At 44.8% G+C, this 13,433-nt stretch overlaps 1 protein-coding gene across 7 annotated transcripts in view; it reads left to right on the top strand.

Annotated features, from left to right (window-relative positions):
• Positions 1-13,433, top strand: part of CPEB3 (cytoplasmic polyadenylation element binding protein 3) — a 177,824-nt gene that overhangs the window by 21,798 nt on the left and 142,593 nt on the right. For 2 of the 7 annotated variants that reach the window (XM_084904324.1, XM_084904321.1), the window contains exon 2: positions 10,152-11,260. In XM_084904324.1, the coding sequence (XP_084760450.1) occupies positions 10,163-11,260 (1,098 nt within the window). In that variant the 5' untranslated portion in view covers positions 10,152-10,162. Of the gene's footprint in view, positions 1-6,943; positions 7,044-9,684; positions 11,261-13,433 lie in introns of those variants that run through there. The other 5 variants (XM_084904323.1, XM_084904322.1, XM_084904319.1 and 2 more) reach the window with 5 other exon arrangements.

Below are 13,433 nucleotides of genomic sequence, written 5' to 3'. Positions count from 1 at the left end.
GGCTTTGGTATGGAGAGGCTACTTTGGAGGGTACCAGATGGGACATGTCAGGATATTACTGCCATCATTAGGTGAAGTGTTCTACTGGCTGTGAGCGAAGAGGAGGCAATGGTAAGCAGAAATTTAGGAGGAAGAAGTATTACGTTCTAGTGCAGAAATACTGGGTTGGATTTGTCCTTGTGAGGGAGAAGGGAAGGGACCAAATCATGTCGAGATTTTTTTAAAAACATATTTTATTGATTTTTTACAGAGAGGAGGAGAGAGTGATAGAGAGTTAGAAACATCGATGAGAGAGAATCATCAATCAGCTGCCTCTTGCACACCCCCTACCGGGGATGTGCCGGCAACCAATATACATGCCCTTGACTGGAATGGAACCTGGGACCTTTCAGTCCGCAGACCGACGCTCTACCACTGAGCCAAACCGGTTTCGGCAATCATGTTGAGATTTCTAACTTGGGTGACTAGATGGGTGGTGGTGACATTACACAGGATAAAGATAAGTAAACCAGGAACAAAGGCAGAAGCATATTTGCGGGAGAAAAGGTGCCACAGCACCCTCAGATAGAGAAGTTATTGGTTAAATAGTGATTTGGAGCTTAGCAAAAAGATTTGATGTGGAAACCTAGATTGTGACGAACTTAATTTCCTGGTTCATGAACATAACATTGCCTAGGGAGAGAGTGAAATTAGGAGAACCGCGGGGGAAGCTGTATTTAGTGGCCAGGAGCCTGAGAAGAAACTTGAGAAGTGATGAACCAGGAAAGCAGAGTCTGCAAAGAAAATGGAACAGTGTTATGCGTTCTACTGCAAGTGTAACAAATTGCCGCAAGCTTATGGCTTAAAGCAACACTCGTTTATTAACTTGCAGTTCTGAAGGGAAGAAGTCTGATACCACATGTCTGGGTTCTCTGTTTTAGGGTGTCAAATCCATTTTTAAGCTCATTCTTGTTGACAAGAATTGCAATGATAGGAATAAAGCTCCTGTTTTCCTTCTATCCTGGATTCTTGGAGGGCCATCTTAGAAATCTGCATGCTGCCGAAACCGGTTTGGCTCAGTGGATAGAGCATCGGCCTGCAAACTGAAAGGTCCCGGGTTCGATTCCGGTCAAGGGCGTGTACCTTGGTTGCGGGAACATCCCTAGTAGGGGGTGTGCAGGAGGCAGCTGATCGATGATTCTCTCTCATCGATGTTTCTAATTGTCTATCCCTCTCTCTTCCTCCCTGTAAAAAATCAATAAAGGAAAAAAGACTTAAAAAAAAAAAAAAGAAATCTGCATGCTATAGTGTTTTATGAACGATGAATGGCACATAAAATAAATTAAGCTGAGAGTATCAGTTGGTCATAGGTAACTTTAGTACAGTCAGTAGCAAGAGCAATTTTAGCAGGATGGTAGAGGCAAAAGCCAGATGCAGTAAGTTTGGTTGTCAACTGGAAGTGAGAGAGTAGAGTTAGGGTTTAGAGTTTTGTTTCAAAACAGGAAAGGAGAAAGCTGGGAATAATTAATGAACTAGGTCTCAAGGAAATTAGAAGGAATGAGCTCTGAACTACAGATGGCGGGATTAACTGTGGACCTGTATGGGAACCCAACTTCCTCTGAGATCGGAAGAAAGAAAGTATGGATGGGGATATGTTTGTAAGGGGAGAAGAAAGTTAGTTGGTGGGCAGCTGAGAAATTGAGGACATTTTTGTCAAGTAGCCCCAGTTTTCTCTTAGAAGTTAGAGATAAGGTCAATTAAAAAGTAGGTGAGATTTTGGAATCGCTACTTTGTGCCTAGGAGGACTTTCATACAATTGTTGAATGAATGAATGAATTTAAAACTAATGGAAATTATCTAGGGGAAATGGTGAACAACATAGACTGATGAACAAGAACAGACCCAAAGATAAGGAGCCATGGGTCAGAGTGTTGGGCCTCAAAGGGAGGGTGGGGATAAAAGGGAGAGATCAACCAAAGGACTTATGTGCACACATATGAGCCTAACCTAGTGGTCAAGGACAATAGGGGAGTGGGGGCATGAAGGGGGTGGGTGGGGTATTGGAATGGGGGGTTGAGGACACATATGTGATACCTTAATAAAGAAATTAATTAAAAAAAACTAATGGAAAGGCAAGACACATAAAAACAACAACAGACGCTCTCAGATTGTCCATCAAACCACACCTGGCTCACCGGGCTCCCGTTTTGCTCCTATTCTCCCTTTCTCTGGTCCTGTTCTCACACTGAATCTGATCTAGAATTGCTTAACGGTTAAGCCTTAACAGACCCTCCTCACCCAGAGGATGTAGACTTTCTGGTCATAAATTACTTTAGACTTTAATAATCTAAAACCTTTCTAGGTTTCCTAGGGGATATTTAATTATCATAGCTGACAAAAATTATTCCTCTCCCTCCCCTCCTTTCAGGCTTTGAGGTCTTTGAAGGGACTTAATCTTTGCGTTTAGTGCCTCTAGCACAGACCTGGCACCTAGGAACCCCCTTTTATTTCTCTAGCTTAGATGACCCAGATGTGCGGCTTCTCTTCCTTATGGCCAAATTGTACTATTTCCCCCCTCTTTTCCCTAAAGAAGATAGTTAACCTCTACAAATACAGTTATATGTTTTGTGAATTTAATGGAGATGCAACGCAATGCAGAAAAGTGTATAAATTGGGTTAGGTTTTCAGAATTTTCCAAGTAAACACACCTGTGTAACAGCTTGTAGTGGCTATGGCTATGGCTATGGCTATGGCTATGGAGAACTGAATGATGCAGTTTCTGTGGGGGGTTGGGGTGTGTGTCTTTATTAGATTGTAAATTCTTTTAAAAAAATATATTTTATTGATTTTTTTTTACAGAGAGGAAGAAAGAGGGATAGAGAGTTAGAAACATCGATGAGAGAGAATCATCGATCAGCTGCCTCTTGCACACCCCCTGCTGGGGATGTGCCCGCAACCAAGGTACATGCCCTTGACTGGAATCGAACCCGGGACCTTTCAGTCCGCAGGCTGACACTCTATCCATTGAGCCAAACCAGTTTCGGCAGATTGTAAATTCTTACATGGAACAAAGTTTCCTTTTTAATTAGTGCTTAGTGAATATTATTTCATGATATAATCAAATGATCTTCACACTGTTGAACAACATATGGGTCAAGATGGTTTTCTACTTTATACCAACCCCTTTCATATTTATTCTTATAGCTGATAAAAAAGTAATTGCTCTTCTTCGTGGAGAACAATTTAATATCTATTCAAATGTTGGCTGTTTTAGATAACCAGAATTATATTTCATCAATCCACTCATTTATTCATTCATTCAGTAAACATATATGGAACAACTACCATCTACCCAGGATTTATAAGCATTGTGCTAAACATGTGAGTAGAGAAGGAAAGGAAGGAAGGAAGCCTAGAAAGATGTATTTGACCCGTGTGTATTTCAGTGAGTCAGCTCTGCAATCTCTATTTTTATATTTTCCCATGACTATTCAAAGGAGGTATATGGTTAAGCTCTGTGACCTGAAGACAAAATTTTCATATAGTGCTTCCTTTCTAGCTAAATAAAAAACAGGATTTTAGTACAGAAGTTCTTTGTCCCTTTTGGGAAGCCTTCCTATAATTTATTGTTTGCTTGGTATTTATTTATACCTTGGTATTTATATTTGAGTCATTTTCTTTTTAGATTTGAGTGCTCATTTTAGGGAAGGAAGAACAGAAATTAGCTGATTTTCCAATACAATAAAATTAGATTAAGCCTGGCCAGCTTGGCTCAGTGGTTGAGCGTTGACCTATAAGCCAGGAAGTCCAGGGCACATGCCTGGGTTGTAGGCTGGATTCCCCATGTGGGCATTCAGGAGGCAGCTAATTGATGATTCCCTCTCATAATTGATGTTTCTCTCTCTCTCCCTTCCTCTCTGAAATAAATAAAAAATATATATTTAAAAATTATATTAAGTATGTACAGTACTAATTTTTGTTCTCATTTATCAAGATTTAAGAACCAAAGTTTATTTTTCTTCAGTGTGCGAAGTAGCAATAGACCTGTACGTAGGTTCAAATTCTATATAATAAAAGGGTAATATGCAAATCAACCAAATGGCAGAATGACTGGTCGTTATGACATACACTGATTACCAGGGGGCAGACGCTCAATGCAGGAGCTGCCCCCTGGTGGTCAGTGCTCTCCCACAAGCCAGGCTGATGGCTGGTGACCACATCGGCCCACCTCCATGGCAGCTGGCAGTGCTTAGGCCCATGGGGAGCAGGCATAAGCCACAGTCCGACATCCCCAAGGGCTTCTGGACTGCGAAAGGGCACAGGCCGGGCTGAGGGACTGTCTCCCCCCCCGCCCCACGAATGTCGTGCACTGGGCCTCTAGTGGATTAATAAATGCCTAAGTAGCCTAAACTAGTTTGGCTCAGTGGATAGAGCGTTGGTATGCAGACTAATGGGTCCCAGGTTCAATTTCTGCCAAGGGCATGTACCTTGGTTGCAGGCACATCCCCAGTGGGGGGTGTGCAGGAGACGGCTCCTTGATGTTTCTCTCTCGATGTTTCTAGCTCTCTATCCCTTTCCCTTCCTCTCTGTAAAAAAGTCAATAAAAATATATTTAAAATAAATAAATAAATAAATACATAAATAAATGCCTAAGTAAACCATTTTCAAGCACACTTAACTAATGTAAGAATTTCTACTTTACCGATACAATATTGAAATTAATTTCAAATTATTTTTAAAAAATCAAGTCTTTATAAGGATTTATGAGGGATTTAAAAAAAAAAAAAAAAACTTCCAATACTTAAAGATGTAATAGAAGTTTGGTAGGTTAGGAAGTCTTCAGGAATAAGATTAACCTTGAGGTGACCTTATTGGCTCTGGATAAGGAATTTGTTTGTGTAGCATCTTGGCCAAGGTGAGGCTTCATAGGAGGTTAGAGGAAAAGAAAAGAAAAAAATAGAAATCAAGTTTCTAGTAGTAATAAGATCATTTAGTTCTTTTAAAAAGCTTTTTGGCAGATTGATTAAAAATGATTTTTCCTCATGTATTGTTAGTTTTTTCCTTAGAAATAACTAGAAACAAAGATTACTAACTGCTATAAGTTAATAGTGTCTGGTAATACTTTAGTTCTAATTGGTGAATAAGGGAAATAGAAAATTAAGACTACCTTATTTTTATTTATTTCTATTTTTTATTTTTAAAATTTCTCTTTATTGATGAAAGCATTACAGATGTCCCCTTTTTCTACCTATTGACTCCGTCTGCCCTGCACCCGCGGGCCTTCACCACACTATTGTCAGTGTCCATGGTTATGCATATATGCATATAGTTCTTTTTTGCTTAACATTTAGAAACAAATGTTTATTTTTTTAAATCCTCATCAGAGGATATTTTTTACATCGATTTCTAGAGAGAAAGTGTAAGGGAAGGAGTGTATCTGTGTGTATGTGTGTGAAAGAGAGATTGAGAGAGAGAGAGAGAGAGAGAGAGAGAGAGAGAGAGATCATGTGAGAGAGACACATCGATTGGTTGCCTCCCACACATGTCCCCACCAGGGCTGGCAAACTTGCAACTGAGGTTTATGCTCCTGACCAGGAATTGAACCCGGGACCCTTCGGTCCACAGGCCAATACTCTAACCACTGAGCAAAATCGGCTGGGTCTGCTTAACATTTTTAGTTCCAATTTCAATCAGCAGAGTTATCAACTGACATTTACTGTGAAGCCCTTGGGCGAATGTTATTGAGCCAAATACCACAAGATATAATATCTTCTGTCTACACTCTCCATGAACAAACTGGTAGTTGAACTATTGCTTTCAGAACCTAAAGATAATAGTATTTGATGTTGATATGTTGTGAGATTCTAGCCTTGGAGTCATGATGTTAAACTAGGAAAAATGTACACTGAAACTTAAAAAAATATGTATATAAATATATATTTTTTTATTGATTTCAGAGAGAGGAAGGGAGAGGAAGAGAGATAGGAACATCAATGATGAGAGTCAATCATTGATCAGCTGTCTCCTGTACTCCCCCTCCTGGGGATCCAGCCTGAAACCTGAGCATATGCCCTGACCAGAACCAAATGGTGACCTCCTGGTTCATGGCTCAGCATTCAACCACTGAGCCACACCGGCCCGCCACACTGAACATTAAAAACAAAAAATAGAAACTGTATTTACTGTCTGTCGAATAAAAAAGTCACCGACAATGCAGTGAAACACTAAACATGTTTTTTAATATTTTAAATATTTCATCAGATATTACTTTAGCGTAAAAGAGTTGAATTTTATTTAATTGAGCATTATATGAGTAATGCAAGGTAAACTTTTCATTTTGACAAGAAAAATAAGGAGGTGAGTTGATTCAGAGACTATCTGAAAACTCAAATACAAAGAAATCTTGGTCGATAAGATGCCAGAAATTTGTGACTGAAACTTACTTTTACCTGACCTCCAAGATTAATATCACATTTCATATTAAGGTATTTTTCATCCTATAATGTTAAAAAGGTGTGTGTGTGTGTTTGACATGGTCAGATTTTAAGTATTTATCTTTCCTTATCAGTCCCCCTCCTTTTCTTATCCCTCCCCACCCCAGTCTCTTCTGCTCTGTTTAGGGTTCCTATTGCTGGCTATCTAGTCATTACCATTCTAATACCATTTAAGGTAGCTCTGCTGGGTTTATTTTGAGCCCTACAATCCAGTTTCTCTTTTAAACCTGGCTTCCTAAATCAAGCTGACAAGCCATTTTATTTTTTATTTTTTCTCTCTTTTTTCATTTCAACCACTCGCGATTTAGATCGGCTAGGGAGATATAATGGGCGCTGGGTAGGAGTCGGTGTTTTCGAGGTCTCCTCCTTTCCCGGCTGGACGTGCCTCCGCCGGGCACAGCACCCTGTGAAGGACTCCAGCCCCCACAGTTCCCTGTGCGCGCATGCCCTTTCTGCTCACAGTTGTCAAAGTGCTTTTGCCAGAGCGGTCACATAATCAGCCTGAAAGAAGAAAATAAATAACTGTACACTTTTACATTTTATCGATCCTTAAACACTGGACACTCAAAGGTAACCGCTGCTAAGAATTTGTTACTTGAGGTTGGGTGATTGCATGTGAAGGAAGATCTATTGTGTGTGGTGTGTGGTGGGGGGAGGGGAAGGAGGAGGTATCTATTTCTCGGACTTTGCTGTAAATAAGAGAGAAAAAACAAAAAACTGGAAAAAAAACCCCTGGGTCCAAATAAAACAAACTATGCAAGGAGAAGTGCATATTAACTTTGTGAATGTTATCTTAACCTATTGTTTACCTTTTGTTTAAAGGGTCTTATTTAGTAAAGATGGGTCTTGACCTTGACAGAGTGAATTTATACAGAAAGTGAAATTTATATGTTTTAAGGGTGTAGAGAAGAGAGAGGGGTGTTCATGGTATGATAAACATTTTAAAATCCAATCAATATGTTAATATTAATTACAGCCTTTGTAAAATATTCTGAGTCCAGCTTACTTTTCGGCTTTTTCTTTTTCTTTTTTTCTGTCGTACAGCATACTATTTTCCACCAAGAGCATGTAGCTTATGCTGAAAAGTATGAACAAAAAGCATTGGTACAAGCATCAGAAAAGCTGTGATATTGAAATTAGAACCCAACTGCCTATTTCAGCCATGATGATAGGGCTATTGTAAAGACAATCTAACCCACGGGAAGCATCTCAAATCCCAGATTAGAATGGTTTGCTGCAGCCCTGCTTCCACCAACTATGAAAATGTCTCTTTCTGTCACCATTTCCTTCGGTAGCAGTAGAACTGGGCGGCGTGAATCCCGGCTTCCCTCGCCTCTTTGTGTCCTATTTTTTTCAATACCGATCAAAGCATTGTTTTAGACCAGGGGAACTGAGGAACATAAAAATCAATCTTAAGTAGATCTTATTGGTAGTAGCTGGCAATTTGTGATGTTTGTCCCCCTGGGCTGGGCTCTTTTTCAGGGGAGGGGGGAGAGGGAGATAGGAAAGGAGTGGAAAAGGAGAGTGAGGTGGCTGGGAAGCATTTCCTTGAGCCCGCTGTTTTGTCTGTGAATGGAACTTTAAAATGAAAGACTAACCATGTCTTCTTCTTTATTTTTTGAATTACAAAATTTTAAAAAAAGTTGATGTACAATATTATATTTGTTTCAAGTGTACAACCCCATGATTAGACATAATCATTTTAAAGATAGTCTTTAATAAAATGGAACTATTTTTAATCCTGTTTCTTGGTTGGACGTAATTTTGTTTAATAGTTAAGAGCAGTAGCACCTCCATTTCCAATACATTTATTTTTACAACAGTCATGGGCATGAGGGTGCCCGAAGGCCGAGCTTCTGCCTGTATTTGAATGCCCTTTCACAAGTGCCCTGAGAAAATTCTTCTCTGTATCTGAATTCATTAACTGCGTTAAATAAATTCATAACTCTCGTTACAATTATACCGAATCCTCATCTAAAATAATTATATGTTTGGTCACATGCATCTTTAAAATTCCAAAATATTAGTTTCCAGGGTCTCAGCACTGTGATATGAATATAGTTAATACAATTAACATGTTCCGAGGGACAGGCTAGCTCAGTGATAACTATATGTATGGTAATCTGGTTTTGAGTGATTACTATTTTCACCCATGAACGAGAAAACAGGCCATAGGCAGAGGTGAATATGGTCTGTGAATGAGAAAATAGGCAGTAGGCAGGGGTGAATATAATCCTATTCGAAATGGAAAATACCATACTCTCCTTATATGGCTAAATGAAGCCGTGATGGCAATGCACTATAATTACAATGTATGAGAATTTGAGACTTTGTACTCTGCTATTTTTAACACTTTTGCTAGCATATGGTAATTCAGGGTCTTCAAGCCATAATCTTTCACTGCTAATACTAGTGATAAGAGAGTGTATTCTAAATTTGCTTAAGTCTTGTGACCGAGGCACCAGCAGGAGGATTCAAAAATGACAATCTGGCAACTCCAGAATTATCCTGACTTTCTACTTAAATCCCAGAAGGATTTTTTACTTTTCTTTTTTTCCTCCCCAGAGGATTTTTTTTAAAGCCCCACCCTATCTCACATTCAGTGTCTGCCAGCCTCTCTCTCTCTCTCTCTCACACATACACACACCTCTCACCTCAAATACAACTAGAACATTTCTTCACTCTGCAGAGAAATTCTCAGGCTCCTGTTGAGACCTGAACCACTTGAGATGCCAAAAATCTCTTGCGAGGCAGAATTGGGAGACAAGAAAATTGGAGAATAAGCAGAAAATCCCTAATCCTCAGAGAGTCACAAGAAGGAAGCACTTCCAAAGGCTTCAGGAGATTTTTACCTCTTTAAAAAAAAAACGGTGTGGGCTTTTTTTTTCTTTTCTTTTTTCTTTTTTTTCTGTCTCCTAACAAAATGGAGTGCTGCTGCAGCTCCTGGGAGGCCAGAGAACGATTGTGCAGCTGAGTCCTCCTCCTCCTCCTCCTCCTCCTCCTCCTCCTCCTCCTCCTCCTCCTCCTCCTCCTCCTCCTCCTCCTCCTCGCACATGCCAAGGATTTCCTCCCTCGTGGTTCGCTGCTGCTGCTAAATGAAACAATTATCAACGCTAGAAGGCAGTTTGCTAATCAAGAGGGACGGGGCTGCAGTTTCTTTAAAGTATCAGAATCCAGGGGGGCGGGGGAGAAAGGGTCGCGCGGTGTCTCTTTAACCTTGTGAAGGACGCAGCAGTATTTATTGACGTATGCAAATGACCAGGGGAGGGTGGCGCTTGGGAAAAAACAGGAACCAGAATCAGTTTCTCATTGCAGGGCGAACGCTCTGAGTTCCGGTGAAGGGGGAAAAAAAAGAAAAAAAAAAAAGAGACGTGGCGAAATTGCCGTCTCTCTGTCTTACAAGCACCTCTCTCCCTAATCCAGAAAGGGAACCGAGACCTCAGAAAGGGTGAAGACGCTCTCCCCGTATTTTTTTTTTTTTTTAAGAGACCTTGCGCGGCGAGCCTCCTCCCAACCCCAGCCCGACCTGCTCTTCCAAATGGGAGATTATGGATTTGCATTGCAATTGGCTAGTTAGCGGAGGCGCTGGATTTTCGCAAGCAAAACACCCGCCCGCCTCGGCGAGGGGCATTCACGATCACGTTGACCCTAACGCGCCTCTCTTTCTTCCCGTTTCAGCTGCGCAAACCATGCAGGATGATTTACTGATGGACAAAAGCAAAACCCAGCCCCAGCCCCAGCAGCAGCGGCAGCAGCAGCAGCAGCAGCCCCAGCCCCAGCCCGAGCCCAGCGCAGCCGACGCCCCGTCCACGCCCCTCTCCTCGGAGACCCCCACGCCGGACGACAGCAGCCCCGCCGCGGCGGCCCCGCCGGCTCCCAACGGCCCCGAGAAGATGCAGCTGGAGTCGCCGCTCCTGCCGGGCTTGAGCTTCCACCAGCCCCCGCAGCAGCAGCCGCCGCCGCCGCCGCAGCCGCCGCAGGACCCCGCCGCGGCGCCCGGCGCGTCGCCGCTGTCGCCGTCCTTCGGCAGCACCTGGTCCACGGGCACCACGAACGCGGTGGAGGACAGCTTCTTCCAGGGGATCGCCCCCGTCAACGGGACCATGCTCTTCCAGAACTTCCCGCACCACGTCAACCCCGTCTTCGGGGGCACCTTCTCCCCGCAGATCGGCCTGGCGCAGACCCAGCACCACCAGCAGCAGCAGCAGCCGCCGCCGCCGCCGCCGCCGCCGCCGCCGCCCGCCCCGCAGCCGCAGCCCCCGCAGCCCCCGGCGCAGCCCGCGCCGCAGCCCCCGCAGCCGGCGCCGCAGCCCCCGCCGCAGCGCCGCTCGCCCGCCAGCCCCAGCCAGGCGCCCTTCGCGCCCCGCAGCGCCGCCGCCGCCGCTGCCGCCGCCGCCGCCGCCGCGGCGTACGGCCACCAGCCCATCATGACCAGCAAGCCGTCCTCGTCCTCGGCCGCCGCGGCCGCCGCCGCCGCCGCCGCCGCGTCCGCCTCGTCCGGCTGGAGCGCGCACCAGGGCGTGAGCGCCGCCGCCTGGAGCGCGCCCTCCGGCCCGTGGGGCGGCCTGCCCGCCGGCCGCGACCCCCGCCGCGCGGTCGGCGTGGGCGTGGGCGTGGGCGTCGGGGTGCCCTCGCCGCTCAACCCCATCTCGCCGCTCAAGAAGCCCTTCTCCAGCAGCGTGATCGCGCCGCCCAAGTTCCCCCGCGCCGCCCCGCTGCCCTCCAAGTCCTGGATGGAGGACAACGCCTTCCGCACCGACAATGGCAACAATCTGTTGCCATTCCAGGTAAGGCTCCAGGCCGCACCTGCGCCCGCCCGCCTCCTTCTTCCCCCGCTCCCCTCCCTGGCCCCTTCTCCCCTGCCTTCCATTAGCCCGCTGATTGCCCCCTTGCCTTCACCCCCTTCCGAAGCCTCCATCCAGTTCCCTGGGGCCATCCCGCTCCCGGGCTCCGGGATGGGGGGGGGCACCCTGACTGTCCAAAGAGATGTGCTTCTGCACCCTGGCAAGATAGAAAAGGGCCTTCCCCCCCCCCCCCCTTTCGTTTATTTTTTCCCTTCAGCTTTCTTATGTCTCTTGTTTTGACCTTCTTTGACAAGTAAATGCTGCAAGTGTGTGGCAGGGTGCCTGCATCGCCCCAGGATGAGTAGGCGGAGATTCCGGTCGGTCGGTTGGTCGGTCGGTTTAGGTAGCTACCCATTTCAAGTGATGCAATTTGGGGCTCCAGGGTGCAGAGTGCCGGCCACCGCTGCCTGCCGTCCACCCCTAACGCACCCCGGCCCTCCTCGAAGAGAGATGAGCAAGCCCGTGCGTGGTGCTGTTTCAGACAGTTGCATACGCCCAATTAAACTAATGTGAACACATGTGTTTATGTCTTGCTAAAAGGTGCTGGCATCTCTAATAGCAATCAGCATATTGCCCCTGCCAGGAAAATGATGAGTGTGAGGTTCCAGTCACCATCGGAACTCTTATCAGAGGCAGAGATGAAGAGTGGAAATTCTAGGGGGGTAACCCTTCCTTATGTTACCTAGGAGGAGGACTTAGAAAAAAAAAAAATTTTTTTTTTTCCAGAGGAAAGAGACAATAGGACACGACCTTCAGAGCCATATTGCAATGGAGTCTCTCTGCTAGTTCGCACTGAAATATTTAAAGCTGCAGTGTCCTTGGGTTGGGTTATTTAAGAAGACAATGCAGATCAATTACACCATTTGAAACGGGGCAAAGTGAAAGTCTTGCAACTTTAATGAAAAACGAGCCTTGTACCTTGGTGTTAAATGCCAATGAAAAAGCCCAGGAAGTGCCCTAGACAAAAAAAAAAAACAACCAAAACAACAACGTTGAATGGAGTGTCCTTATTCTGTTCTCGCTTTCCGATCCAGCCTTCGGCCTCCGGCCACTCTGGTTGACAGTGTCCGGAACATGTTGAGTTGGAAAGGGGTAGTGTGGATGAGTGTTGGCTGTGGGCTTTTGTTCTCAGGCAAACCTTTGTCCTTCACTTACAGATTGATTTGGCCATCACATTCTAGGCTCCCTTAAAAAGGAAAAGAAGGAAGGAAGGAGAGAGGAGGGCTTTGGATGAGACTCCCTCCGTGCGGTCAAGGAAAAACAAACAAACCCCAAATCCTTTGAGCATTGCTGGAAAATGGCAGAACCAGCATCTGACAGAGGTGGTTTAACACAGCATGTGCAACTGGAGCTTTCCTTTCATTGTTCTGTGCTTCAGATGTGATGTTTGGGCGCCTCCCGTCCCCGAAGGAGGAGATAGGGTTATTGAGAAGCACATGATTCTCTCCGCTAGAGCAAGGGTTTTTAGTCTTGATAGATGAAGGAGGTCCGTGAAACCCATCAGTGGTGTGCATGAGAGTTTTTAATGAGAAAGGATCTTAACAAGTTTTCACAGGCTGCTCCAGGGATGGGAGATTGTAGTAGTAACATTTATTTTTTTTTTTTTGCCATTCTAAAGTCTGCTTATTAAAAAAAATAAAAATGAAGAGACACTGCAGGATGGGATCAGTTTGGTAGGTAGAGAAAAGGAGGAACCCACTTTCTGGAATTTCTCCAAGCATTTATTTGGGGTGGGGTGGGGTAAGGCAGGAATAGAGGCTGCATTTGGTAAAAGAGCTCTTTTTTAAAAAAAAATATATTTTTATTGATTTCAGAGAGGAAGGGGCAGAGAGGGAGAGTTAGAGAGATAGAAACATCAGTGATGAGAGAGAATCATTGATAGCGGCTGCCTCCTGCACATCCCCCAATGGGGATTGAGCCAGCAACCGGGGCATTTGCCCTTGACTGGAATCGAACCTTCAAACCCTCCCCTCCCCCCCAAGTCTCCAGGCCAATGCTTTATCCACTGAGCCAAACCAGCCAGGGCAGGAGAGCTCTTTTTTGTAGTAGTCTTTTTATTTTTGTGCTTCCAGCCCAAGTCCCAAACCAAGTCTTGGAGGATAACCTCAACTCTAAT

Source organism: Pipistrellus hanaki (genome assembly GCF_964339955.1).
Source record: "Pipistrellus hanaki genome assembly, chromosome: 14".
Taxonomy (NCBI): domain Eukaryota; kingdom Metazoa; phylum Chordata; class Mammalia; order Chiroptera; family Vespertilionidae; genus Pipistrellus; species Pipistrellus hanaki.
Note: the sequence above shows the minus strand (reverse complement) of the source record. Positions and strands in the feature narration are given on the sequence as shown.